Source organism: Trypanosoma cruzi, genomic scaffold (assembly GCF_000209065.1).
Source record: "Trypanosoma cruzi strain CL Brener 1047053516269 genomic scaffold, whole genome shotgun sequence".
Taxonomy (NCBI): Eukaryota; Euglenozoa; class Kinetoplastea; order Trypanosomatida; family Trypanosomatidae; genus Trypanosoma; species Trypanosoma cruzi.
Genome location: NW_001849317.1, coordinates 42,073 through 66,855, shown reverse-complemented (window position 1 = coordinate 66,855; position 24,783 = coordinate 42,073). Strand labels below are relative to the sequence as shown.

The window sequence follows — 24,783 nt, the reverse complement described above, 5'->3', positions numbered from 1 at the left end:
GATAGTCATTTTGCTGAAGGGATTACTGGTGCCGATTTTATCCTTTATGTTGCTGCTGGGCCGACGCATGACGTGAATGTCGCGTGGGGCGTACCGTGTGCTCTCAGGAGTGGTGGTCGACCCGCTGTTGGTGCTCTCAACTTTGGTCCGCAGCACATCTCTTCAAGGCAGGACCTCTCGCGTGCCGTTGCACATGAGATTGCACACGCTCTTGGATTTTCCGTTCAACTCTTTGCTGAAAGCAAAATGGTCACCAAGTTGTCCAAAATTCGTGGCAAATCCAACGTCCTCGTAGTGTCTTCCGAAAAGACACGGGAGGTGACGCGGAAACATTTTAACTGCGATAGGGCGCCTGGTATGGAGCTGGAGGATGAGGGTGGTGCGGGGACGGCGCAGTCTCACTGGGAGCGGCGGAACGCAAAGGATGAGATAATGGCGGGTGTTGCTGGGATCGGGTACTACTCCGCCATGACGATGGCTGCATTTGAGGATTTGGGGTATTACCGCGCTAATTGGGGCATGGAGGAGGTGATGGGGTGGGGCAGAAACACTGGATGCGATTTTCTGGAAGAGAAATGCGTAAACAATGGTACCACGAAATACCCTGATATGTTCTGCGTCGATGGTTCCTTTCTATTTCAATGCACATCCGATCATTTGGCGCTGGGGGTTTGCGGCTTGTTTCATTTTGGACGGGATCTGCATCCGGTGTATAGGTACTTTAAATACCCTTTTATGGGCGGCTCACCGAATGAATTGACGGATTACTGTCCTGTTATTATGCCGTCGGGGGAAGGCGCATGCACCAATACTCTGAACAATTTTACTGGGTGTCGTGTGGGGCCCAATTCGCGATGCGTGGAAAGCGACTTGCTTCGCTTCAACTCGGTGACCATTGGTGCCATCTGCGTGGAGGTATCGTGCGAACATAAAGGGGTTGCAAGCATACGGTACGTGGGAGATGACACCTGGTATCCTTGCCCAGAGGGGCACCGGTTGAAACCAGGACCTCCATTCACCCGCGGCCACATTATCTGCCCAAGATACACGGATATTTGCACCACCCTTGCTTCTGCCGTCTTGAAACCTACGCTCGATAACAACACCTTCCAGAACCTGCTTACGCCTGTGGAGGGCCCAGTGCAGAGGAGCCTCTCGAAGCCCTTGGAGATGAAAAAAACCGACGCCAGGAAAAAACACTTCGGGGTGGATGCAGGCAGCGTTGCCGTTACTCCCAGTTTGCCTTGGCTGCTTCTTTGCTCTCTCTTGGGCGCTTTGCTCGGAATATGACGGCTTAGCCGCCCACGGGAGAACCGACCGCCGGTGCACCCACAGCCCTCCACCACCACGCATAAGAATGCAACAACAACAACAAATAGGCAAACAAACAAACATCAAAAAAGAAAAAAATTAGCTATATATATATATTATATATAGTTAACCAATTTGCTTTTAAATATTCCTGGTGAATGAAGATTTTTTTTTTTTGAGACACGATTTAGATTTAAGCCATTGATGCCTCAGTTTGTTGCATGGATGTTGCTGCATCGCATTTCTTCTTTTTTTTTATTATCTTTTTTTGCTTCGCCTTTTGTACGATTTCTTTTTTTTCTTTTTTTTTTACTTTTTGGATGCTTCACAAACAAACGACGTATTTTACCGCGTCCACCGCGGAAGCATACATGTGCGTGTTGGAAAATATCTTGAGAGCACCACACACCCACACACAAATAATCATACGGAAAAAAAGACAGAAGGCAGAAACGTAACAATCGAACATGCACGCTTTTGATAAGACCAAACCATTTTGGCAGTGTTTTCGAAGTAATCGTCCGACACCCCTCACTTTGCTCACCATTCATTCAGCCCTTCTTTGTTTTATACACTGCTCTTTTTCAGCGATGTCATGATGCTGCTTCTGCCGTGATCCTCTGCGAAGGGTGGAAAATGAAGAATAACTTTTTTTCCTTTTTTTTTCTTTTACCGCGGGCCCTTTATATATATATATGTATATGTATTGGATCGCAGATAATAGAAATAGAGTATATTGCAGGGATGGATTGTTGACCGCACATCGTTACACCCTGTGTTGCGAGCAGTGCTTAAGCGTGGTGCGGGCTCGTGTTCCACGGGGCAATCCGAGGTGCCCGTGCGCTGTGCTCTGCCGCGGTGGTGCCTTCTGGTAGTCCCGGAGATGATAAGTGCCATGTACTGCGCCCTTTCTTCCTCCTTCCCTCCGCTCCTTTTCTGCCTTCTTTGCTGCTGCGTGATGATCTCGCTGACTGAGTGTGCCTTTTTCGATGCGCCCTGCGCCGTGAAATGAGTTCTGGCGGTTGGTCCTTCCCGGGGCCTCACTGACGTTCCCCTGCCTCGTGTCTGCAGCGCACGCACCAGCCCCGTGCACACCGCCGTTGCTTTTATGCGCTTCCCCCCCTTTTTTTTTTTTTTGCTAAAAGGTAGGACGGTGCATTGTACATAACAGGAATATTTTATAATTTTTGTTTGTGTAGCGGTGGACTGTCTGTTGCTTGTGAGAAATGTTTTCTAATACTTCAATGCCTGTGTCGCCGCAAATTCCTGGTGAGGGCTTGACACAATCTTTTTTGCATGGATATACTTTGTCAACTGTGCCGAGTTCGCGTGGCTTTGTATCAAACGCGGAAACTTTATCGCCGTATCCGGACGGAGTTTGTGTGCGTGTTGCTCGCTCCTGCCATTCAAATCCAACGCTGCTGGAGACGACGACTTCTACGGCTTATCGAGCTCGCGCCAGGTCACATGTCTTTCCGAGGAGATTAGTCTCTCCTGGATCATACCAGAGGAAAACGTCTCAAGGGCTTGGAGATAGTAGGTCTGTAGCGGGATTTGTGGAGCGTGGCTGGATGTACGCCCGGGACGATAAAGGTGGTAGGAATGATCTTGGCTACTGGTCAGTGAAGTACTTTACAAATGGGGGCGACTATGTGGGGTTAACAAAGTTGGTGAACCCCTGGGGGGATGAACCCCCCACTTTTGAGGGTGTCGTGGGCGCCATTAAGGAAAACGCGTTGCTGCTGGGGATTAAAGTCGCGTATGTGACGTATTTTGACAAGGACTTTGATACATATGCGCTGCTGACACCCCGCACTGTCCAGAACTGCGGAGATGCCTTTCGTGTCGTGGTGGAGTCCATCTCGGATGCAGCCAAGCAAAGTCTCAAGTTGGAGCTCGAGGGTGAGGCTGCAAAAAGGAGGGATGACGCAACTTTGCGCAATTCTTCGGGAAAAAGTGACAAGGTTTCTGCTTTGAGGCAAATGGCAGGACTCTTTCTGGCGCCAAAGACACCTTCTCGTGCGGCACAAAGCGCAGATAAGGCGGATCCTCCAGTGCCAGAGGAGTGGGTGGCAAAGCAGGCACTTGTGTCTCAAGAGGAATCCAAGCAACGCGAGGCGATATCGGCTGACGAAGAAAGCTGGCGGCTGATTATACAGGCAAGGGTGAATGTGCAACTGACTTTCTGGCCAAGAGGCTGTCTAAGTTAGTCGAGATGACACTCCATTTGCTCCGCTTTGCCGAATGGCGATAGAAGAGAGGGGCAAGTGAAAAAAGATAGGGGGATGATTGGGGCTGATGAAATTCCCATTACTGAGCGTCACGTAGTCTTTTTTTTTTTTTTTCCACTATGCGGGCTTGTTGCTATTCCTGCTGCTGTGGTGTCAGTGGTATATATATATATATACGTTTGTATGCGTGTATGTACGGGTGAGATAGTGGCGATAGGGGTCAAGTGGGGTGGGCGGGTGCATCTCAGTGAGGAGCGTTGCCTTGTCTTGTATGAGTTGATTGCGATGAAACTCCTTTTGAACGTTTGGGAATTATTTTACGAGGACATCCATTAGGAGGCGACGCTGTGCGACGTGTGTGGTTTACGCCGCAGCAGGACATATTTAGGAGGCACTTGGTGACAGTGAATTCTGGGGCATCGTTTTTTTTTTTTGCCCTGTGCGTTGGGCTATTGAGGCTGAAATAGAAGTGACGCTTTGACCTGCAAGGGGGTGTTTTGTCTTATGCAGTCAATGGACGTGGAGGACGGATGCTGCCATCTTTAAGAAATGGAAATCGTATCGCGGTGGTGGGGTGCTCGATGGAGGTGTAAACCGCCGCAAGGCAGCCAGTATGTACAGTACGAGGGAACAACAACAATAAATGTGTGTGTTCTTTCTTTGTTGGAGGGGGGAAGGAAGGGGGGCCCTTTCTCAACGTTCTCTGGAGGATGATTGCTTGTCAACATATCGCAGTTCCGTGCGGGCGTCATGAGGGGAGGAGAAGGAGGAGAAGGAGGAGGAGGAGGAAGAGAGAGCAGGGGGTAGTGGGATAAGATTCCCCTCGCTGCAAGGTGATAGGTGCGATCATTTTGGTAGGACCACATGTTGCCGGCGGTATCTCTTGTGCCGTGACATCGGTAAATTATCAGGACTGTCCTGCGATCATTCTGAATTTCTCTCACCCCGTTATTTCGGTGGGGCTTTTACCGAAGACAGCCAGCACAATGTGAGTGCGCGTGTCTATTGTGGAAAGACATGTTGCCTCGGCCACGCCAATGTAATGAAGAATGTTTTCTTTTGGGATGAATGGACGGATGGATGCGTGTGTGTGTGTGTGTGCGTGCCTGGATTTTGACCAACGCGCGTGTCTCCATCTCTTCTTGTGTGTGTGAGTGAGTGTAAAGATGCATATATCGCTTGTTGTCATTATTATTATTATTATTTTTTATTTTTCTCTGTCCCGAATTTTTTTTTTCTTTTTGTTACTACAGATCTATGCACATACATCTTTTGATTCCACGTGATCTCATTCAGGGAGGGTGTGTGTGTGAAGAAAATGGGGGGGGATGCACGCTGCATGAGCCCTAGTGAGTGCAACAGCAACGGCGAGAAAAGAAGTGAAGTGCCAAATATTAAACCTTCCCGCTTTTTTTTTTTTTTCTTGTTGTTTTTCTTCTTCTTGGTTGTCCACAGATATTGCGTGGAGCGCAGGTGTTTGGCCGCCTCATTAATTTTCCCTTCCCGTTGACGGTGTATGCACATGTATGAATGTATGTAATTAGTTATGCATGTATACGTATATATATATATATATTTATACAGTTACGCTTTATTTTTTTTTTAATTTGGATTATCGTTTTTTTTTTTTTTTTTACCAGCTTGCCGGCGTTGTACACATATATACATATATTTTTCCTCACCGTCTCTCAGCCTTCACTTTCTTTTTTTTTGCCGGGACACTCAGTAGAAGACGGCGTTTTGTGCACACGGAGGGCATCGGTAAAAGTTATCTCTGCAACATGCCACCAAAAGGATACGTTCGACGCGCTGTCGCTGCTGCTGCGAGGCGGGATTTTGGCGTCACCACCGCATTTACCCCGACCGCCGAGGAGGAGGAGGCGATAGGGTTGCCAGCGCAGTTGCAGCAGCTGCAGAAACGCCGCGAGGCTCTTGAGAGCCATTTGGAGACATTAGACTTGCGCGTGTATGATCTGGAGACGGTGTACCTGCGGCAATACGTGGAGCTGGGCGGCTGTCTCTTCGACGGCTTTGGGTTGGAGCGGCAGCAGCAGTGGGGTGGCGTCACCGCGGCGGCAGCGGCGGGCAGTCAGGCGGCCGCCTACCGTGCGCGGCTGCACTCCTTTTCGCCGAGTGATCGTGTGTTCACGGCATCCTCGGTGGGGGCGCTGGGTACGGTGGAGCGCCTCAAGACAATGGAGGCGACAGGCGAGGGGAAGAGGGGCGGAAGACGCAAACGCTCACGCACTGACATTTGATTCACTCGCCACCATTTTTAAATGGTGCCCGTATGCATTTTTGTGTTGCTTCTTCCTTTTTTCTTGTCTGGCTGCTTTCCTCTTCTTTTTTTCTTCTTTCTTTTTTTTTTTTTTTTTTGTATCGACTTTGACTGACGAGACATTAACGTTTTTTTTCCTGCTGCGTCCAGTCACTGACCGTAGTGACACACACATACACACACGCAGGCAGGCTTCCGACAAGAACAACAAAAAAGGGAAAAAAAAAGGGGGGGAGAAGCGAAGTAAATAAATAATAATAATTGTAACCATAAAAAAAGAAAAAAAGGGGAAGGGGTCTATCACTCAAAATCTTTCTCCCCTTCTTTCTTTGTCTCTCTCTCTCTCTCTGTCTCTGTGCGTGTGTGCGTTTGTGTTGTGTTGTTTTTGTGGTAATGGCATCACAACTTGCCTCGCAGCTGCAGAAGTTACAGCAGCGGCCTGTAGGAGACAAACGACTGTCGCAGTCGTTTTTGTTTGATGCCAGCGAGGCGCGTAGTTTCTCACGGGAGCAGATTCATCAACTTGCCGTTCATGGCCTACAGACACTTGTTGCGATCGATAACCGCTTCCACCCATTCATTGAGGAACTGTTCCACCCGTACAAAACCCGCGTGGAGCGAAAACTTTTGAGCTTGGAAGAAAATCGGGCCCTTGACGCAACCCTCGAGCAATTCCTGACACTGCTCAGTCCACACATGTTTTTGACGGCGGCCCACCAGGTCTTCGAGTACCTCGTGCGTGTTCACGAGGTTCATGTGCACAATGTGGAGGCAGTGCTTCGGACTTTTCTCCCGTATCATGATCATAGTCTCTTTGCTCGCGCGGTGATGCTGCTGGATCTGCGTGATACAGGCTTTGCATTCCTTGAGAGAAACCAGGAGCACGGCGCTCCCCTTTTGCGGGAACACCTGATACTGGCCTGCGCAGAGAGTCGGAAGGCTCTGCGGATCGTATGCCTCACTCTTGCCATGTCTGTCCGCATGAAAGTCCACAACAGCGCGGCAAATGCTCTTTTTTCCGGTGTGGCGGTGCGATTGGCTTCGCACCCCGATGCGGAGGCGTTGTGGCGTGTTTTGTTGCCTTTTATCGTGGAATTCCTCAGTGGTGCGGTGTCAGGAAGCGAGGAGGGAGGCGCGCAACAGGAGTTGCGGCTGCAGGAAGATACCCAGGGTGGCAATGCCGCGTTGCTGCTTCCGAGCCGGGAAGTGGTGTGCAGCGCTCTCGTTGTTTTGGCTGCGTGGAGCAATGAGGTGCAGCTTTCCGTGCCGACACTAGCGACTGTAGTCAAGCCCATTGCTCGATTTTTAACAAGAGCTGCAGATCATATGGTTGCTGCATCATTGTCGTCGTCGTCTTCTGCTGTTGTTGCTGCCGTTGTGCCAACGAGCGACTTGTTGGCTGTCCTTGACCTTCTTTTCTATACCCAACGGACAGCCGTGACGCAAGTGACTTTTGTCCCGCATGTCCAATTGCTACTGGCGTTGCCATGGAAGCAGTGGGCGCCATGGATCACAGCCGCTGCAGAGGAGGCGGCTAACGCTGGCGGTGGAATGTATGACTCGCTCATTGCTGTCTTGCTTCGCCAGTGCCTTCAACGACTGTGCGTGGCCCATTCACTAGAGTCTGTCGCCCCTGATTTACTGCATTTTGTGCACTGTGCCGTGAATGATCTCCCGCTTACGGAGGAGTTGGTGGCGGAAGTGATTGAAGCTATGATGGCATGCCATGTACGGTATTCCGCATCGGGGAACCGTGATCCAGAAAAGACGAATAAGGAGGAGGAGGAAGATGAAGAAAATACGGCGGCGGAGGCTCATGGAAGCAGATCCAAAGGGGACTCGGTGGTCACAACGTGGATCAGGGCATTGGAGCGTCGTTTCGGTCACGTGTTTGACGCCACTTTATCGCGGCTGTTGAACGGCGTCACTACACAGGCCGCGACGACCGCATTTCTTGCACAACACCTCAGTGGCACTCGCTATGAGTTGTTGGAGGTGCAGGGATCCTCCGGCAGGACCGAGCGACTTCCTCTCTTCTCTTGTTTGTTACATCCCCTGCCGGAGGTACGGCTGCTGGCGGCGAAGGCGATGGATAGCATGACGGTACAGCAGCTCATCAAATCGTCGTCGGCTCCCGGAAGCGGCGGCGGAGGCAACTCACTGCTGGAGCTCCTCGAGCACGTCGTGCAGTACGAGCGGTTCCGTATTGTGGCAGAACAGTTTCTGCGTACGGCCGCCACGACGATGGAGAAATTGCTCGCGTTGTTGGTGAACGGGGAGGCTGAGGAGCTGACGGTGACGATGATGGCGGCACCCGACAGGGGCTTCTCTTGTACGGAGCAGGACGTCATTATTCAACACCTGCGGAACATTCTCCGTTCGCTGTGGTTGATGGCCACGCAACATGGCGTTTCTGTGCAGAAGGACTTTCTCGGTCTTGCACTGCAACCACTTTGGCGGTTTGTAGAGGCCCGCCGCTTAAAGTCTTCGTCAGGGAAAAGGAGGAAACACGAACATAAAAGCAGCAGTGAGACCGATGCCTTTCATGACTTTATCAGGGGGTTGGCACTCTACTACGTGACGCTGCAATATGTGGATGCGGTGCATCAGGAATCGACAGGGGAATTCACGAATGAGACCTCGGAGGAAAGGTCGGAAGCAGCGCGTCAGCTGCGTGAGCTGATTGTGGAGTTGGAGAGGCGATTGACCGCTGTCGTGCCAGAGATGTGTCGAACGTCTGATTTTTGCACCGTTGTGGCAGAAGGCGCCGCATCAAATGCCGAGAAGAATGAGGCGGCAAGCGATGTTAGCAACGATGAGGCTAATGGGGAACAGGACGGCAAGAAGGCGGTGAAACGGACGGAGGGGCCCAAACAAGTGACCAGCAGTCCCACCGCCACTGGAGGAGTTGTCAAGAGCGGGTATCTTTCAGTATTTGAATGTGTTCCACTTTTGGAGTTGCTGCGGGCGGAGGCTCATGCGCAGCTGCGGGCGGCGTTATCGCGGCTACAGGGCAAGGCAGGGCAGGGGGAGCACCGCTTCTCGCGTGAGTCGAGGTCAACGATGATGGAGTGCTGCTTGGTATGTGCGTCACACTTGGCAACGTCTGAGGCATCCGAGGCGGATGCCGTGATTCGGATGCTGCTAGTTTTTTTTGTCGGGGAAAACAACACCACCACTGGCTCAGGCACGAAAGCCGATGACAGTTACTTAGCGAGATTGCGGGAGGCACAACGTGCGGCGTTGCGGCAGGTGAGGGAGCAGGTTGGTCGTGGCGCGAAGAACAGTCTGGTGGCCCCATACCTGCCGAAGGATGAATTGACAGCGGCTATGGGGACGGCTGTGCGCTGCAGCTTAGAAGTGCGCCTGAGGAACGACAGCTGCACGTGTGATGGGGTGGCGGTGTGGGAGCGCATGACTCGCCTCCTTGGCTACTTAAGTACGCCGTTGCCAGCTGTGGCTCTGAGTCCCATGCGTCTCCCACCGGTTTATTTAAGACTCTTGGAGCCAACAGATGCTGCTCGCGAAGAGGAGCGCTTTCCAGTCGACTGGTTCAGTCTTGTCTACACGTCGGTATTCCGGACCCGTGGTTGCGTTTCAGCGACGGAGACGCAGCAGTTTTCACTGTCGGCCTTGTCCCTCACGCTTCTCTGTCCACTTGCCGCACCAACGAGTCGCAGGGAATCTCTCCTGCAGGAGATTCAGAACATAGTTCTCACTGCAACGCGAGAAAAGGGTGACGTCAGCGGAGTCAATGGTGCGACGACTACTGCCGCGCAGATCTCCGTGGAGTTGGCGTTGCGGGTGGAACACATTTCTGCCACTACGCTCAGCGCCATCATCGAGTCGATGGCTTGCGAGGAGTCCCGCCGCCCTCCTACGCGTGGTGCCGCTGAACTGCTGTGCCGCATGATGGCCAGGACGTGTGGGAAACAGAAGGAGTTGGAGCCAATAGTGCCGTTTTGTCTCTCCTGTCGGGCACTGGAACACTTTTTCCCTCTTCGGGGCAAAGCCGCTCGCGGTGAGGGGGCAACAAGCGGCATCGCAATGGGCATCCTTTTGCCGGCGCTGAAATCCATCCTGACGACGGGTGGCAGCATTAGTAACACCACCGCCAGCAGCAGCAACAACAACGAAACTGCCGCCAATGACATTCCCGCCGCGGCCGTGGCGGTGAGTTCTGCAGCTGCGGATTTCTTGCATGCTGCATTTTTGCGCGCAGAACTTGGAACGCCGTCGGACGATGGCGAAGATGCATGTTTGCAGCTTTGCCTGGCTCTCATCCAACACCCGTTTCTCCATGTCGTTGGTGGGCGTGCCCGTCCTGTGTATCGTCACGCTCTTACCGCCTTTGCCAACGCCCTGAGCCGCGGGTTGGAGGGACGAAAGTCCAACCCTGTGCTATTCATTCCACAAGGACGGAAAGGTGAGTCATCGTCGACGTCGATAGCACCTTCACGTGGCGGTAACAAGGCATCCAATAGCGAGGAGAAGTATGCGCAGCACCTCGCCGCTACGGTTTCCCACGCCTTACTGAGCAATCCCGCGTCTCTGAACCGTCTCGGTGGTGACGCGACACTTCTCCTTGCTGGGACACTTGGCGGCTACTACCGTCTCTTCCTGCCGTGGGTGTCGCGGCTTCTTCAGCAGCCTTCCCCGGAGCTGTCGGTCGTGGTGGATGTGATGGAGGCACTCGCGGCACCGGCGACGGAGATGGCGGATGCGTGGGAACCACCATCGTGGTGTGCTTTGTATAACCCGTTGTCGTATGCGGACGTGCAGCGTCTTTTACAGTTGTGTGGCAAAGTATGGAATAGTTCCCTGGGCGGGAAGGAGGGATGGTGCCCGCGAAACAAGGATGCCCTTCTTGCACTGCGTTTGTTTTGCAGTCTCATCACTGTTTCCCCGTCTGTTCATTTTGACGACAATGACGATGACGATTCTTCGCCGTCACTGTTCACAGTCATTGATGGAATGTTGGAGACTTTCCCTTTGAGCGGTTTACTCCCGCTTCTTGCGGAGGCGGACGATTTGGGCGAGCCGCAGTTCCGCCGCCAGGTGTTTGTGTATATTCGCAGTCTGGTGAACCTTTGCGTGTCGTCACCGCAGGCGTTGAATGAGGGGCAATCGCATGGCGCTGCTCGTATTACTCGAACGCTCGTGAGAGAGTGCGTCACATTGATGGCAGCGTTGCTCGTACCCGATGTTGCGGCGGCAGGAGACGAAGAGGGAAGAGAAGGAGAAGAGGCGACAACGTTGTCTCGTCACCGAATTGACGTCATCACCGAGCTCTTGCGTGTTGTTTCCCCTTTGTTTGTGCCGGCACCATCGATACCTGTCTCTGGGCCGGGGGGGTCGCGTGTAGCCGGACGCACGGCGCTTCATATCCCCGTTGTGGCGCTCCTCATCCGCCTGGAGGCTGTCGACTTTGCCTCCGCACACCACCGGTACGAAAGTGCGATGGACGTGTGCAGCAGCCTCCTGGAGGGCTTCGACGTGCACACGCAGCTCAGCTGCCTCACACAAATGATGCACCTTCTGATCGATCCACACGAGCAGCTTTCTCTTGCGGCGGCGCGGCGGAATGGGGAGGAGGAAGAGGAAGAGGAGGAGACTGCGGTCATTAAACTTTTCCGTAAGTTTGTGAAACCAAACCAAGTGATCAATCGACAAGAGATGATTTTGCATCTTATCAACACCACCGTGAAATCCGAGGCCTTTTTGAGTGGGTTCCTTGAGTTGCAGCATCACCAGCATGCCTCTCGTAGTTCGCATGCAAAGCTGGATGGGGAAGAGAATGAGAAGGAAGAGCGTGCAGCGGTTCTGACGGGGTCGCGCACAAACGATGAGTGCATGGCGATGTTAGTTGCTACCCTTGAACTCTTTGCGCACTACGCGGAGCTTAACGCTGCCACAGAGAATGATATAATGGTTCCCGTGTCAGTGAATGGAGCGAAGAAGGGAACAGAGATGCAGGAAGGGTTGCCTGAATATGGTGAGAAAAAGGCCTTCACAGTGTTGTTGGAACTGCTCGCCGGTAACACTCTGGCATGTGTACTTGCGGGTATTAATGAGGCGACCTTTGTGGCCTGTCTTGAACGACTTCTCACGGATCAACGTGCGGCACTGCAGCAGAAGGGACTGGAGGTGTTGCTGGACCGCCTGCACCATGCGTTGCCGACGGTGGAGAACACACTCAGTGAGTCGGAAGTGGAGGAACACCGGAAACGGCTGCGTGATCCAAAGCAAAAGCTCACATTGATGGATCTTGTTCGTGTGAAAGCCCGTCCGCTGGCAACAAAGCGATCATTTGCACTTTTTTCACATCTTTTTTCACTGATGCGTGCGTCTGTGGACTGTGCCTCAACACATTCAGCTGGAGTGGATTACTTGCATCCGCTTCCGCTTATTGTGGGTTGCATGGAGGAGCTTGTGCGCATTATCAGTAGTGGTGGGAGTTTGCAGGCGGAGAAGACATTACTGAACGTTCACCGCGCGAACCGTGTGACGGAAGCCACATTGTCCAAGCTATTTGGGAACAAGGCCCGCGTACAGTCTGTGCATCGGTGGGTAGAGGAAATTGTTACCGTATTGCCGCTCATTCTTTCCCGGGCAGGTACAGGGATGCCTGCAGAGCGAACAGTAGCCACCGGTGGAGACACATTTGCTTCATCGAGGAAAGAACATGCACTGCTTGCTGCTGCCGCGCTGTTGACGGCACTTGGGACGGTCTGTCAAGTGATGGGGACGGCCTTCACAACGCCACACAGCAACAACATTCTTCAGGCCGTGGTAGAGGTGGCGGTGTTTGCCGTGGTGCGTGTTGCTCCTGTTGTTTCCCGCAGTGAGACCGGGTCTCTTCTACGTCAGGCATCGCTTGGATGTTTGTTGCGCGTCTTTCCGTCGTGTTGGCTTATGTGTCAGCCGTATCTTTCACGTATTGTTTTTGCGGCAACGCACCTGCACAACGTGGATGACACAGAGACAAATTACCGCAGTGCGGAGACATTAGCGATGTTAGAGGCGGTACTTGAGCCCCACCTGTTTATTGAGGCCTGCACGGAGTGTTTGCGTGGCGTCACGGTGGACACGGACACAAATTTGGGCAGGAGGCCCATTCGGGTGCGTGTGGACTCACACTCCTTTTTCTTGTTTTACACCAGCGTGCGGCGACGTGTGGAAGGTCTGAAGCGGGAGGAGCTTATGCACCTCCATGTGCTCGTCGATGGGGCAACGATCAAAGAGAACTTTTGGCTTGCCTCTCTTCACGCACTCGCCACTGCGCCGTCACTTCCGTCAGGTGACATTGTGCAGCCGGTGCTGGAGGCCTACATGGCATTTTTCCTCAAGTTTAAGGCAAAGCAGTGCGTACGGTACCTCTCGACCGTTGCCGAGTGGGCGTTTGGCGGTGCCGCCGAACATTTTCTCAATCGTGTAGAGAAACAACAACAACAGAAGGATGAAATGGAGGCTGAAGGGGACACGCGTGAGAGGGATGACACAGCGTTGGTGCCCCGCACAACCGTTCACGGTTGGGTGCTTTTTTACGCTCTATGCAACCACATGTTGGAGAAACTGGGGTCCATCATGGATTTTGGTTTTCCTGTTCTGCTGCCGTATGTTGTTGGGACACTGACAGGATACTGCTCCGCCACGCAACACGCCATGCAACACGCGGCGGGTCTCATTGCGCTGACACTAGAAGGAGCGCTGGATTGCGTGCGCCGAATGGCGCTCGCGCAGACGGCTGGGCCTGATCATGACCACAGCGTACCTATGGACAACTACTTGGAGACGCCGGAGGTGTTTACTTCCGTCATGCCGGCGGTGGTGCGGCAGTTATCAAACCTGTCGTACTTGGCGGACGCCACACACGACTATGCCTTCCGTGCGGAGCACCATGTCGTTCCCGCCGTGCGGGCCCTGTTTCAGTCCCTCACATCGTCCAAACTGCAGAGCAGGACGCAGAACGAGTTGCTGAAGGCACTGCGTCACCCGAACCGTCATGTGCGACGCATGACGCTTTTGTGTCTCGACGGTATTTACGCCGATGGCGGGGACGAGTTGGCAGCGCGGTTGATGGCTGAGATGTTGCCCGCCGTTGTGGAGATGACTGAAGACCGCGATGATGATGTTGTCGAGCAGGCAAGAACACTCTGCAACAATCTGTCGGCGATCACGGGGCAGGACGTGCTGTACGCCATGAGCTCTTAGCCGGGCACGTTTTTCTCTTTCTATGCGGCTTGTTTTTAGGAACCCTGACCTCCACAAAAGGGGAGGAGTCCTGCGAATAGTAGGCGGCATGAGCAATTAGTGTAGTGGAGGCCCAGTGAGAGAGAGAGAGAGGGAAGGGAAGAAGAAGAAGAAGAAGAAATAAAGCGTCACAATAATAAATAAGGAAGAGACAAACAAACATCAAAACGATCAAAAGAAAAATAATAAATAATAAAATATAGAAAGGCCATTTCCGATTCTCTGCTTTTCTCCTTTTCCCCCCTCCCCGCCAAACAATTGGGACGGGGATGCACGCAAGCGGATGATGTGATTTTTTAAAACGCGTCCATTTTATTTTCCCTTCTTTTTATTGGGGTCTTTTTGTCTTCTTTTCCCCCTTTTTTTTTACTCCCTCTTGCATGCCGAATGTCTGTTATTCTGTCTCTTTGCTCGGATGTCATGGCGACGGTCCTTTGTTCTCTTTTCAGCCTTCATTACTGTAGAAGAGTTTGAGTGCCAAATGCCCACGCCATTACTGCGCTTCAGCAATGCCACCACTTCGGTGGTGGGGGTCCCGCCTCTGCGTGTGTACCGCTACACGACACCGACGCCGATTGGTGAGTGCGTTGTGCTTGTTGATGAGGAGGGTGCGGTGTGTCTGTGCAACTGGACGGACTGCGAGGAGGATGCAGTCTGCCGACTACGGCGGGCTTATCAACCGCGTGAGATTTTGATCGAGGAAGCCGCGGCGACCGCAAAAGAGGAGGAGGAAGAAGAAGAGGACGGTGACGACAGTGAGACGAGTGATGCCCGTGCGTACGCGGTACTGCAATTGCGGCGATATTTCAGTTATTCCTTCCCCCCCCATGAGGGGCGGCGGCCGTGATACATCCGTTTCTTTTTGCCAGCAAAAACTGCACGCACTTTTGGATGGCGTTCCCATTCGGTGCCCGCCGTCGACGTCATTGACGCAGGCTGCGTGGGCGGCGCTTCGTGAGGTGCGATTGGGTGAGATCACGACCTACGGCGCACTTGCGATGCGATGTCAACGACCGAGTGCCAGTCGGGCGGTGGGGCGGGCGATGCGTGAGAATCATGTGTGCCTCTTTCTGCCGTGTCACCGCGTCGTTGGGGCGTCGCGGGCGTTAACTGGGTTCGGCCCCGGCCTGTGGCGCAAAGTGTGGCTGCTGCGGCACGAGCAGGCGGCAATTCCGGCGAGGCAGCTGCAGCGTGTGGAATCCGTGCCGGGGACTTCACTAAAGCGTGAAAGGGCGTAGGAAGTGAAAAAACAAAAGAAGGTCTGACCGCATCACCGCCTCTGTTTGTCTTACTTTTGATATTTGCTAACGGCTTCGTGTTTTTTTTTTGTTCTGTGCGTGTTGCGGTGCGACTTGAGTGGAGGGGAGGTTCACGTGCTCCGCCATTTCTCTCATACACACTGCGGCGGGTATTTTGTCCAAATGGCCGAAGAGTTAAGGCGCATGTTCTTTTTCTTTTGTTACTGTGAATAACTGTTAGGAGCTTGTGAAACGAATGATCGCGGGAGGGCTGGCTAACTTAATTAATGTATGTGTATCCTGATAAATGAAGGCGTTCTTTATGATACTTTCTACCGTATGAATCTTTTGGGAAGAACGCGACTTTGTAGGGGCAAGGAGCTGATAGGAGCCAGATAATGTTTGTTTTTATTTTGCCATCCCACCCTAACCCTTTTGATTCCCACCACGCGGCGGGGTCTTGTGGTTGGAGGAGCCCAAAGTCTGCCACTTCGTAAGTAATAATATTTCAAATCCTAACTGAGGACAAAGGACCATGCTGGTGGTCCACGGAATTCTATATATTGAATGAAAATAAAACATTGAAGCAATTAACTAAAGAACCTTTTTTCCTAACTTGTTTGGTTTCCACAGATTATCAGGATCTGGCCAGCTGCTCGGAAGATTATTCTGCTTCTATCCACCCTTCTCTTCCTCCCGCATCTCATTATCGAAGTTAGCTCTGCGGTTTCTGCGCGAGGGAAACACACACAAAGAAGAAAAAGTGCAATCGCTTTGACGATAATTTTCTCACCTTTTCTCTCCTTGGTGTAATTAAAATTTTATTTTTTAAAATTATTTTTTCCTTTTGCTCTCATTGTTGACTGTCGTCACCGTCGTACAGTGTTGCTGTCGGTGGGAAAGGAGGAACAGACAATTAACTGCGTGTGCGTTTGTGTGTGGGTCTGTAGGCGTCAGGGGATGGGCGGCAGTGATGAGGCGGCGTCCATGTCAGCATCCACGTTGTCGACGCGGCAGTTGCAGGCGTCATCGTCACGCCCTGCAAAGAGACAAGGGGATCGGGTCGTCTCGCTGCAGTGCCCGCACTGCCCTCGCGTCATCACCGGTGTGCCGAGCAGGAGCATCCGCACCAACTACAACCGCCACCTTCTCACACATACGAAGGAGCGGCCATACCAGTGCGAGTTCTGCCTCGCGCAGTTTACAACCAGCACCAACCGACGCCGGCACGTTTTGCGACTTCATCCGGAGCTGATCACGACATGGTCGACCCCAACCACCGCGGCGTCTTCGGGGCACGAGACACACCTTGAACCGAGTGATGCAAGTGCCGTGGGGAGTGCCGCAGCGGGGACGGAAGCGGGGGCCTCACCGGCGACGGTCGGTTTTGCTTGTCGCTTCTGCGGCACGGAGTTGTCGTGCAAGGGGTCGCGGACAATTCACGAGCGCCGTTGCTCTTCAAGACCATGCCCACCGAGGGTGCTCCCCAAGCATTTGTCCCTGAAGCCTTCTGCATCGAATGTAGCGACATCTTCTGCGGAGCAGACAGACGATCCGGCCGATACAATCTTCTTGTGCCCCAACTGCGAGCAGGAGCTCTCTAGTCGCCAGCATGTCAAACGCCACCTGAGGTGCTACTGCCCCTTTCGCGAGGATGCGTTTGCGTCCGACAGTGGGGATGACGTTGACGGGGGGGATGAGGGGGTGGTGCGACTTGGAGCGCGGTCAGTAACCAAACGTAGTCGCCGTATTCTTTCAAAGCGCCGTGCAGGATCCGCAGAACGCTTCAAAGGCCGACCGCGACACGAGGGAGTGGGTGCGTTTTTTTCGGAGGAGGTGGATTCAACCGCACTTCGTGCGGCGGAGGTTTTAGTGCCGCCAGCCACTTACGGACAATCGCAGACCAACACAACCGTCACTTGCCCGTATGATGATTGCATGGCAACCTTTGCTTCTCGCACACGGTGGCTGGCACACGTTGCGCGTCGCCACCCCAAAGAACTTCTGCAGGAAGCGAGGGTGGGCGCATGCCCATGAGACGGTTCTTTTCTCCTCCCTTTATTTTCTCCTTTACGCTTCACGTTGACTGTAGCGGTCCACTAGCGTGTGCCTGTTACGCACACGAGCGTCAGGATTATGGGCACAGTGATGTGGGTGGGTGGTGGTAGGAACGTTTTGGCGTTGGTGCCGGAAAAGAGCCAAACGGCGGAGTTGTTTATTACTGGAGGGAGGTCTGGGCGGTTAAAAAAAAAGAAATAACAAAGACGAAAGGAAAACTCAAAAAAAAAAAAAAAAAGGTTTATGCATGGATGAATGAAGTGATGGGCATCACGTACTACAAATGCCTATTAAAATGACCATCATTTTACGCTCTCCTTTCTTTTTTTTTTATCCGGTGACCCTTTCTCTCGCTTTTTTTCCCCCTTTTGCCGTGAGGCTTAGCCGGAAGTGCAGCACATTGGTCATGGACCACGGTCGCATGCCCGCGTCGCTGCAAGTTGTGTCGTCGAAGGAATCCCGTACGGAACTCCTGGCGTGGTTGAATGAGTTGCTCCAGAGAAACGCCGCTGCCGGTGGACACTCCCTTCCGCGGCTGCATAAAGTGGAGCAGTGCGGCAACTGCGTACCGTATGTGCTGCTCCTTCCTTCACTGCTGCCAACGTCGTACCCGCCGCTCACGACGAAAGCCAAGACAAACGCCAAGCATGAGTTTGACGCCGTGGTAAACTTAAAGCTTTTTACGGATGCCCTGCAGAAGAATGGCATTCCGCGACCCGGTCTGCTGACCGAGGAGTCGGACAAGATTATCAAAGGGGCCTACCAGGCGAACCTGCAGCTGCTGCAGTGGTTTCGCGGTCTCTACGACGCGCTTTCACAGAGTAGGGGGGAAGGACAGGCGCGGAACCATTCATCGGGAAAGTCACTGGAACACGGCACCGCGGGAGCGTGCGGCCGAACGGGGAGCACGCATCTGCCGAAAGACCACGAAAGCCAGCCGATAGAAGTTGACAAGACATCAACTGCAGTCACCGTCGTAAAGGAAAATTCATTGAGGTCGTGTAGGGCTCCATCGGTTCGGGTAGGCGCGTCCTCGCTGCCCCCCTCCGCACACAGCCAAGAAAGCGCTTCCAAACCCGTTCCATTGACAAAAAAGACGGCAACTTCCTTTCATGATCCGTTGAGTTCTTCAGACTCTCGTCCTTCCGTCGCGGGAAGGCAGGCATCGCAGGGGAGAGCAGGTCGTGTCTCCACTGGCCGCCACGACACCACAGTGCGGTCCTTGTCGGCGTCGAAGGATCGACATGCGAGCACCGCACGAACCCCCTTACGCAGATCAGGGGATGGTGCAGCGATCACACGCCCCGTGTCGTCGATGTTGCGAAGTAGTAACGGCACAAAACGCCTGGAGGCCGGACGAGACCCGGTCGCGGGACCGAGTGGCAGAATGGGCGGCAAAGAAAAGAGTCTTGCACGCCCCAACGGTGCAGACTCTCTGCAGGCCGTGGCAGCAAATTCCACCACCACCAACACCACCAATAACACCAACACGCTTTATGCATCACGTAAGAGTAGCGTCACCCGCCCTCTTCTGGACTGCAGAAACACGGACACCAACGGTCGCTTCGTCTCCCCCATGACGGGGAAAAAACGGTTGACGGCCCCACACCGTGGGCCTAAATCACCGTCCTTGAGTGCCTCGCACAACGCACATACGGCGTTGATTCAGGTGGTGGAGACCGAGACGCCGGCGCATTCTCGCCATGGCTCGCAGTCGATGAGTGAATGGGGGAGTGACGACAGCGCGACGGCGTCTGAGATGCTCATAAGGGTGAGGAATGAGAGACAGTTTTATTACGATAAACTTCGTCAAATTGAGAGTATCGTCGGGCCGTTGGTGAATAAAAGTGAGACATCAAGGGAGGTGAAGCATTTAGCTCAATCCGTGTTGGAGGTGCTGTATGCACTAAGTTAAAGGGATCATGAAGCAAAACGAGAAAAAAAAAAAACAAAGAAAAAAGAGGGGGAAAACTCTTCTTCAAGAAAAAACAAAACAAAACAAAAAAAGGAACATGAAAAGAGGAGGAAAAAAGGAAAAAATGAAAAAAAAAAGCCCTCCCCCCATTACCCCTTCTTCACATGCCACTGACAATGAAGATTTTTTGCTTGTTTTATGGCCTTTATTATTATTATTATTATTATTATTTTTCATTGTTCTCTACTTGTGTGCTCGTTGATGCTTCCTTCTCTCTCTCTCTCTCTTTTCCCGCCTCTTTTCCCGTCTCTTCCCGTGTTGTCATGATTAAACGCGGAAGGGAGGGAGGTGAATGAGTGAGTGGGGGAGTGCGTGAGTGGTGTTGTGTCCGCACCTGTGGCTTGGCGTTACCTATTTTCTTGTACGGTAATGTATGCGTGCTTGTGTGGTGGTGCGGTACGTGGAATGTATGTTGCGAAGAGTACACAGGCTGCAGTCAACATTCCTAATAATGGATGGGCCTCCCTCTCCCCTCTCCCCCACACACACGCGCGGGCGGGGAATTTATCGAAGGGAAAGGAAGCAAACGAATGCGGGTTTGTGGTGGTGAGGGGATGTGCGGCGGACGCACAAAATTGCTGTTTTCTTTTTTTTTTCTCTTTTTTCCTTTTTCCTTTTTCTCTTCCTCTCCCCCTCGCTCTCAGTGTGTGTTTGCCGTCACCCGCCGTTTCTCCTCCCCACCCTTCCTGCATGTACACGAGTGGAATGCGCGGCGTGGTTGCCTATTGGCATGAAAGGCAAAAAAAAAAAAAAAAAAAAGGAAAACGAAAAAATCAGGCAGAAGAAAAGGGGAAAAGAAGAAGAAAAGAAAAAGAAACAGACACACAATATATATATATATATATATATATTTCATGGGGAAAGAAAAGTCAAGTGCCATGTGAGTTTGTGTGTTTGTGTTTGCATGTGTCTTTACACCGTTTTTTCAATTTTCTACCGTCCCCAATTGCCTTTTTTTTTTTTCTTTATTCCGTTTATTGGCATCCACCTACCAATGCCCTTTTCTTCATTCTTTTTCTCTTTCTTCCTTTCTTCCTTTTCTTGATAGGTTTACGTGCGGGCCAACGTGTGTGAGGGGGAAATGGCATCTCTGCCTTTGGCGTCTCACGTGCCGGTTGGGTGTGACTTCTACAGCCGCATAAACAGCGTTAGCCACCAGTGCGTTGCAGTCGCGGGATACGGCAGAGGTGAAAACAGCAAAAATGCGGAAACACGCCACGGGAATAAGTTGCATGGAGCTGCTCCGTTGCCCCGAGAGGGCGGCCAGCCGCAGCGCAGCACTGAGAAGCAACTGCGATGGGTGCAACCTCCAGCGTCCAGTGAGATGTATTCACTTCCACCGCCACCGCCACCACCGCCAGTAAACAGCAGTAAAACGCCCCCTGCAACGGCGATGGCTGCAGCGCCGACGGCATCTCTGGTGCCTGTGGTGTCTCGTAGTGAAGCTGCACAGCAGGGGCGTGTGAATAGCATTTGCTGCTATGGATCCTTACAGACGTGGCCATCTAGTGGAGTCATTTCGAAAGACTGTGGAAGGGGGACGCAGCAGGTGCAGGAAGTGAGGAATATGAAGAGTAGCACGAACGACACTCCGACGCAGTGGCCAAATTCATACAGCCACGATGCGGCAGGAGGCAGTATGTATCCATACGGTTACAGTAGTATCCCCGTTGCTCCTTTTTCATATTTCAGTTGTGGAGCTTTTGGCCAAACAATTCCGCAAGCGTGTTCTTCTGGATCAATGTATTACGGTGCTTCTGCACATTGTGCCGCTGCCGCTGCTGCTGTTTCAGGTCACCAATACAATTACCAACATAATCAACATAATTATTATTATCATCATCATCATTACTGTAATCAGAACAGCCAGCCTTACTACCAAAATCAGAGTCAACATCATTACGCCCAGCATCAGTACATGTTTCATCATCATCATCAAAAAAAACAACAAATACAGAAGCAGCAGCAACAACAAAACACGGGGATGGATCCCTCACTAGCTACGGTATGTGACTCGGCGAATTCGAGCACGGAGAAGAATGGGGTTCCAACCACGGAGGCGCTGAAGCCGGTACGCCACGCGGCTCTAGCTACTCCGGATAAAGAGGAGGAGAAGGAAGAGGGAGGGGGAGAGGAGACGAGTAGCTTACCACGTGATCACGCGGCCGAGGGGCCTCCTTTAATTGATGGTAGTGAACCTTGCAACCCGAAAATAGTGCATGAACATCAGCCGCTTGTCGAGTCTGACAGCACGACCAGTAGAAGATGCAGGCAGGACCACACCGGAGGTCATATCCAAACGAGTACAACGAGGTTTGATGATGTTAACGGTAGCAGTAGCGTCAAAAGCAGTTGGGGTCCCGGAGCCGGTAGGGGCGAGGCAGCCACATTCACTTCCTCAGAAAACATTTTGGGCTTTATTCCCTCTTTTTCCCCGATTTCTGTGACGCCTTCGCAGAACACAGCGGATACGCCACGGCGTGCTTCGCTCCCTTCATACCATGATGCCATCATGACTCAGCGTGGGCAGGGCAATCACAGTTTATTCCCACATAAAACGTGTTGCACGAATGGACTGATTAGTGAGCCCCAGGAGGATCTCTTTATTTTGCGCACCGCACCTCATAAAAGAGAAAACAACTCCAAATTCTCCGTAGGGATTCCACAAGAGCCATTGGAGTATGAGGAGGAAATAAGAGCGTCTGAAAGTACTGAGGGAGTGCTTGACAACGGGTGGCAGCGCAATATGGCTGAGGGGCATCCTCGCGGGGAACCGTTTGAGGCGAGTCAAATCCCTCCCGTGTTTGCGTCGACGGACTCTATGCGGGCTCTACATCACCAGTATCATCATTGTTACTCTCAACAGCAACAACAGCAACACAAACATTATTATCATGATTCTTTTCTTTTACAGTCACAGACACTGTCGACAGGATTATTGAATGCATACGGCGCTTCCACAGCGCACCAACGGTCGCGGTCTTTCAATGCCATGACGCCAACTTCTGCTTCCTTTCAATGCCCATCCACAACCCAGGCATCAGGAGTCAACCGGATAAATGCCAATAACAGGATCCCCTTGAATGGGGCATCAATTACGATGGACTCTGGTGGTGGTGGTGGTGGTGGTGGTGCTGCTGCTGCTGCTGGAAGCCAGCAAACGAACATGCCTGATTTAATGTGGCAAAATTCTTTGCCCCTGAACAACAGTGTATCGGCTCCACTCGGTTCGAAAGGAGAAGGATATGCCGATGGAGAGTCTGCTTCTAATGCCATTCTAAGGGGTACACCAATTAATTCGGCAACTGTCTGCCAAAATATTCTTCAGGCGCCATTATATGAACACTGTGGGGCGCAGGAAGTTTTATTTGAGGAGAGAGATACAGAATTGCCGTTTGATTCATCGTCCTATGGAAATATTGTTTCATTTATTTATGCTGTCTCTCCTGTGGTGGAAATGGACCAGGAGTTGGAATGGGTTTCCCCTTCCTCAGCGGTTACTGTACCGCCTGGGCGAGAGAAAGTAGGAGGTGACGCACCGTCACAAACGTATAGGGAGCCTTCCATCTCACTTGCAAATATATGGAAGGCCTTGGACTTCCCCTTTGCCTGCAGGATTCCTTTTGCGGAGCCTGCTTCTTTGGCACCAATGCGTCCTCCTCAAAAACATTTAGTGTACGTTCCGTTTTTTAGTGGATTTCGGCTTCGATTTCTTGAAAAATCTGCGACATACGCAAAGCTCAAGTCTATATATCAGAGTACGGATGTTACTTCCCCCACTGCTTCTCATCCAGTCACAGCAAACCGAACAACTCACATGCAATCTTCTTTTTGTGACGGTGAATTTGTTGCCAATCTCGAGGTGAGTGCCGAAGAAAAGAATCGGAGTAACTCGGGTTCATCTTCTGTGGCACCAACATCTTCCAAGTTGCATGGGGCTACACAAGAGAATATGGAAGAGGTGTCACACGATGCAGAAATCGGGCTTTTAACATGGGGGGCAACGGAACGACCAGACCAACGTAGTCTCCTTCTGGAGCAGGTGCATGAACTGGCTGCATCCAATGAACGGTATTCCGTTCTTCTTAGCGCAAATACGACGGAGCTCGATAACCAGTCATGGTTTGCCGTTCTCTGGCAACCAGTTTATGATCAATGCCATACGGCCAAACATGGCTGTGGGAGTTTTATCGTTTATTATGCACTGCGACCGCCACGTCATGTGGCAGGGAACCGAGCATCAAGTGTTGTGACGATGATGAACGGCGACTGGTTGTCCCCTGTATTCCGTTGTGATCGAGAAGGCGTTCATTGGGAAATGTGGACGTCAAATATTTCAACGCCGATGTCATTACCATTGTCTTCTTTGGTATCCCCTTCACCGTGTGAGGGTAACAACGACAATGCGATGCGAGCTGTATGCATGTCACTTCTTGAGAAGGCCCCTTTTGCATCAACTGGCAGTGGTGGAGAGATGCAGACTGTCATGGAGACCTCAAGCGCCAGTATGGGGAGCCATGATACAAAGTTCTCGCCGTCTGGACGATCCTGTGCAAAAGCTTCCGCAAATGAAGTTTTTCGGAACTCACAGCATGCTTTTTTTTCGCCTTCTTCAGAGAAGGGCTCTACATATCATGGCACGGTACGTATTCCTGTTGTGGGAATTATTCCTAGTCGATGTCGCGCTGATGTCTGGTTTTTGCCGTGCCCACGTCTTAACTCACCAGAATCTAACGCTGGGCGGAATCCAAACAACAGTGGCACTTCTTCTCTTCGTCGCTATCGAGCCCCGCTATTCCTTCTCACCGCTGCGTTACAGCTGATGTCATGGAATGCGCTGGAGGGGTTTTGCCGACAAGCTATGCGGAAGAAGGGACTTTATGCCGTTGACAAGAACTTGGATGTTTCCCAGGATGAAGTGGAGGTGTCATTAACTCGTTTACGAGGAGATACGACGACTACTACGACTAGTACTGTTGGTGCTTCTTCCACTTCTATAGGGGCGCGGTTATTCTTAACACGAACACAAAAGACACCATCTGGAAGAAGACTCTTGGTTGAGGGGGCAAGGGGGTATCGACACTATCGGGAGAGTGTCAATGCCGATGCTGGAATGACTTCTACGACACCAGTTGTTGGGCAGGAGAGCATTGATCACAATGGCTCACCGATTTCTTCGCCAACTGCCGCGGGTACGGATGTCAGCGCCATTGTGGAGGGTCTGCCGGACTTTTATCAATGGGTCCAATTTGATGCTCCGTTGCTGAACTACGCTGAACTTTACGCTTGAAAGAGAGAGAGAAAAAGAGAGAGGAGGGGGAATGAATGAAAGGAACAAACAAGGAGGAATCCACAACTGCCGTGTATTCTTATGAAGGGAAGGCGTGTGGGCATGTGTGGAGACAGGGAGAGGGAGATGGAGGGGAGGGCGAAACAGAC

The 24,783-nt window shown here is 52.1% G+C and overlaps 8 protein-coding genes and 2 non-coding genes across 10 annotated transcripts, besides 25 other annotated features; all 10 read left to right on the top strand.

The window, feature by feature from the left end:
- Tc00.1047053506145.80 (surface protease GP63, putative) lies at positions 1-1,290 on the top strand (the record flags this gene model as incomplete). Its single annotated transcript, XM_806237.1, has 1 exon — positions 1-1,290. A coding segment is annotated over one exon (1,290 nt), but the record flags the coding sequence as incomplete, so codon positions are not given.
- Positions 1-24,783: a sequence feature (heterozygous, non-Esmeraldo-like haplotype).
- Positions 1,416-1,436: a sequence feature (AT_rich).
- Positions 1,553-1,629: a sequence feature (A-rich).
- On the top strand, positions 2,128-2,198 carry Tc00.1047053506145.100. Its single transcript, XR_008255316.1, has one exon. It is a non-coding gene; the product is annotated as an H/ACA snoRNA, TC9C1H2 (small nucleolar RNA).
- Tc00.1047053506145.90 lies at positions 2,263-2,360 on the top strand. The gene has a single exon (XR_008255317.1). It is a non-coding gene; the product is annotated as a C/D small nucleolar RNA (snoRNA), TB9C1C1 (small nucleolar RNA).
- On the top strand, positions 2,538-3,521 carry Tc00.1047053506145.70 (hypothetical protein, conserved; the record flags this gene model as incomplete). Its single annotated transcript, XM_806236.1, has 1 exon — positions 2,538-3,521. One exon carries the CDS (start codon positions 2,538-2,540, stop codon positions 3,519-3,521), a length of 984 nt encoding a protein of 327 aa, XP_811329.1.
- Positions 4,299-4,335: a microsatellite.
- Positions 4,730-4,757: a sequence feature (AT_rich).
- Positions 4,950-4,985: a sequence feature (GA-rich).
- Positions 5,088-5,123: a microsatellite.
- Tc00.1047053506145.50 (hypothetical protein, conserved) lies at positions 5,093-5,800 on the top strand (the record flags this gene model as incomplete). Its single annotated transcript, XM_806235.1, has 1 exon — positions 5,093-5,800. One exon carries the CDS (start codon positions 5,093-5,095, stop codon positions 5,798-5,800), a length of 708 nt encoding a protein of 235 aa, XP_811328.1.
- Positions 5,133-5,178: a sequence feature (A-rich).
- Positions 5,883-5,918: a microsatellite.
- Positions 6,131-6,175: a sequence feature (GA-rich).
- Positions 6,214-14,034, top strand: Tc00.1047053506145.40 (hypothetical protein, conserved; the record flags this gene model as incomplete). Its single annotated transcript, XM_806234.1, has 1 exon — positions 6,214-14,034. One exon carries the CDS (start codon positions 6,214-6,216, stop codon positions 14,032-14,034), a length of 7,821 nt encoding a protein of 2,606 aa, XP_811327.1.
- Positions 11,409-11,433: a microsatellite.
- Positions 14,173-14,193: a microsatellite.
- Positions 14,252-14,275: a sequence feature (AT_rich).
- On the top strand, positions 14,841-15,311 carry Tc00.1047053506145.30 (O-6 methyl-guanine alkyl transferase, putative; the record flags this gene model as incomplete). The annotated part of the gene is made up of 1 exon (XM_806233.1): positions 14,841-15,311. One exon carries the CDS (start codon positions 14,841-14,843, stop codon positions 15,309-15,311), a length of 471 nt encoding a protein of 156 aa, XP_811326.1.
- Positions 15,551-15,980: a mobile genetic element.
- Positions 16,122-16,154: a sequence feature (AT_rich).
- On the top strand, positions 16,272-17,348 carry Tc00.1047053506145.24 (hypothetical protein, conserved; the record flags this gene model as incomplete). Its single annotated transcript, XM_806238.1, has 1 exon — positions 16,272-17,348. One exon carries the CDS (start codon positions 16,272-16,274, stop codon positions 17,346-17,348), a length of 1,077 nt encoding a protein of 358 aa, XP_811331.1.
- Positions 17,555-17,607: a sequence feature (T-rich).
- Tc00.1047053506145.20 (hypothetical protein, conserved) lies at positions 17,776-19,284 on the top strand (the record flags this gene model as incomplete). The annotated part of the gene is made up of 1 exon (XM_806232.1): positions 17,776-19,284. The coding sequence occupies one exon, from the start codon at positions 17,776-17,778 to the stop codon at positions 19,282-19,284; it is 1,509 nt and encodes a 502-aa protein (XP_811325.1).
- Positions 19,350-19,421: a sequence feature (T-rich).
- Positions 19,490-19,515: a microsatellite.
- Positions 19,926-19,968: a sequence feature (A-rich).
- Positions 20,084-20,161: a sequence feature (T-rich).
- Positions 20,172-20,195: a microsatellite.
- Positions 20,344-20,387: a sequence feature (GA-rich).
- Tc00.1047053506145.10 (hypothetical protein, conserved) lies at positions 20,426-24,634 on the top strand (the record flags this gene model as incomplete). Its single annotated transcript, XM_806231.1, has 1 exon — positions 20,426-24,634. One exon carries the CDS (start codon positions 20,426-20,428, stop codon positions 24,632-24,634), a length of 4,209 nt encoding a protein of 1,402 aa, XP_811324.1.
- Positions 21,139-21,282: a microsatellite.
- Positions 21,442-21,481: a repeat region.
- Positions 22,453-22,478: a microsatellite.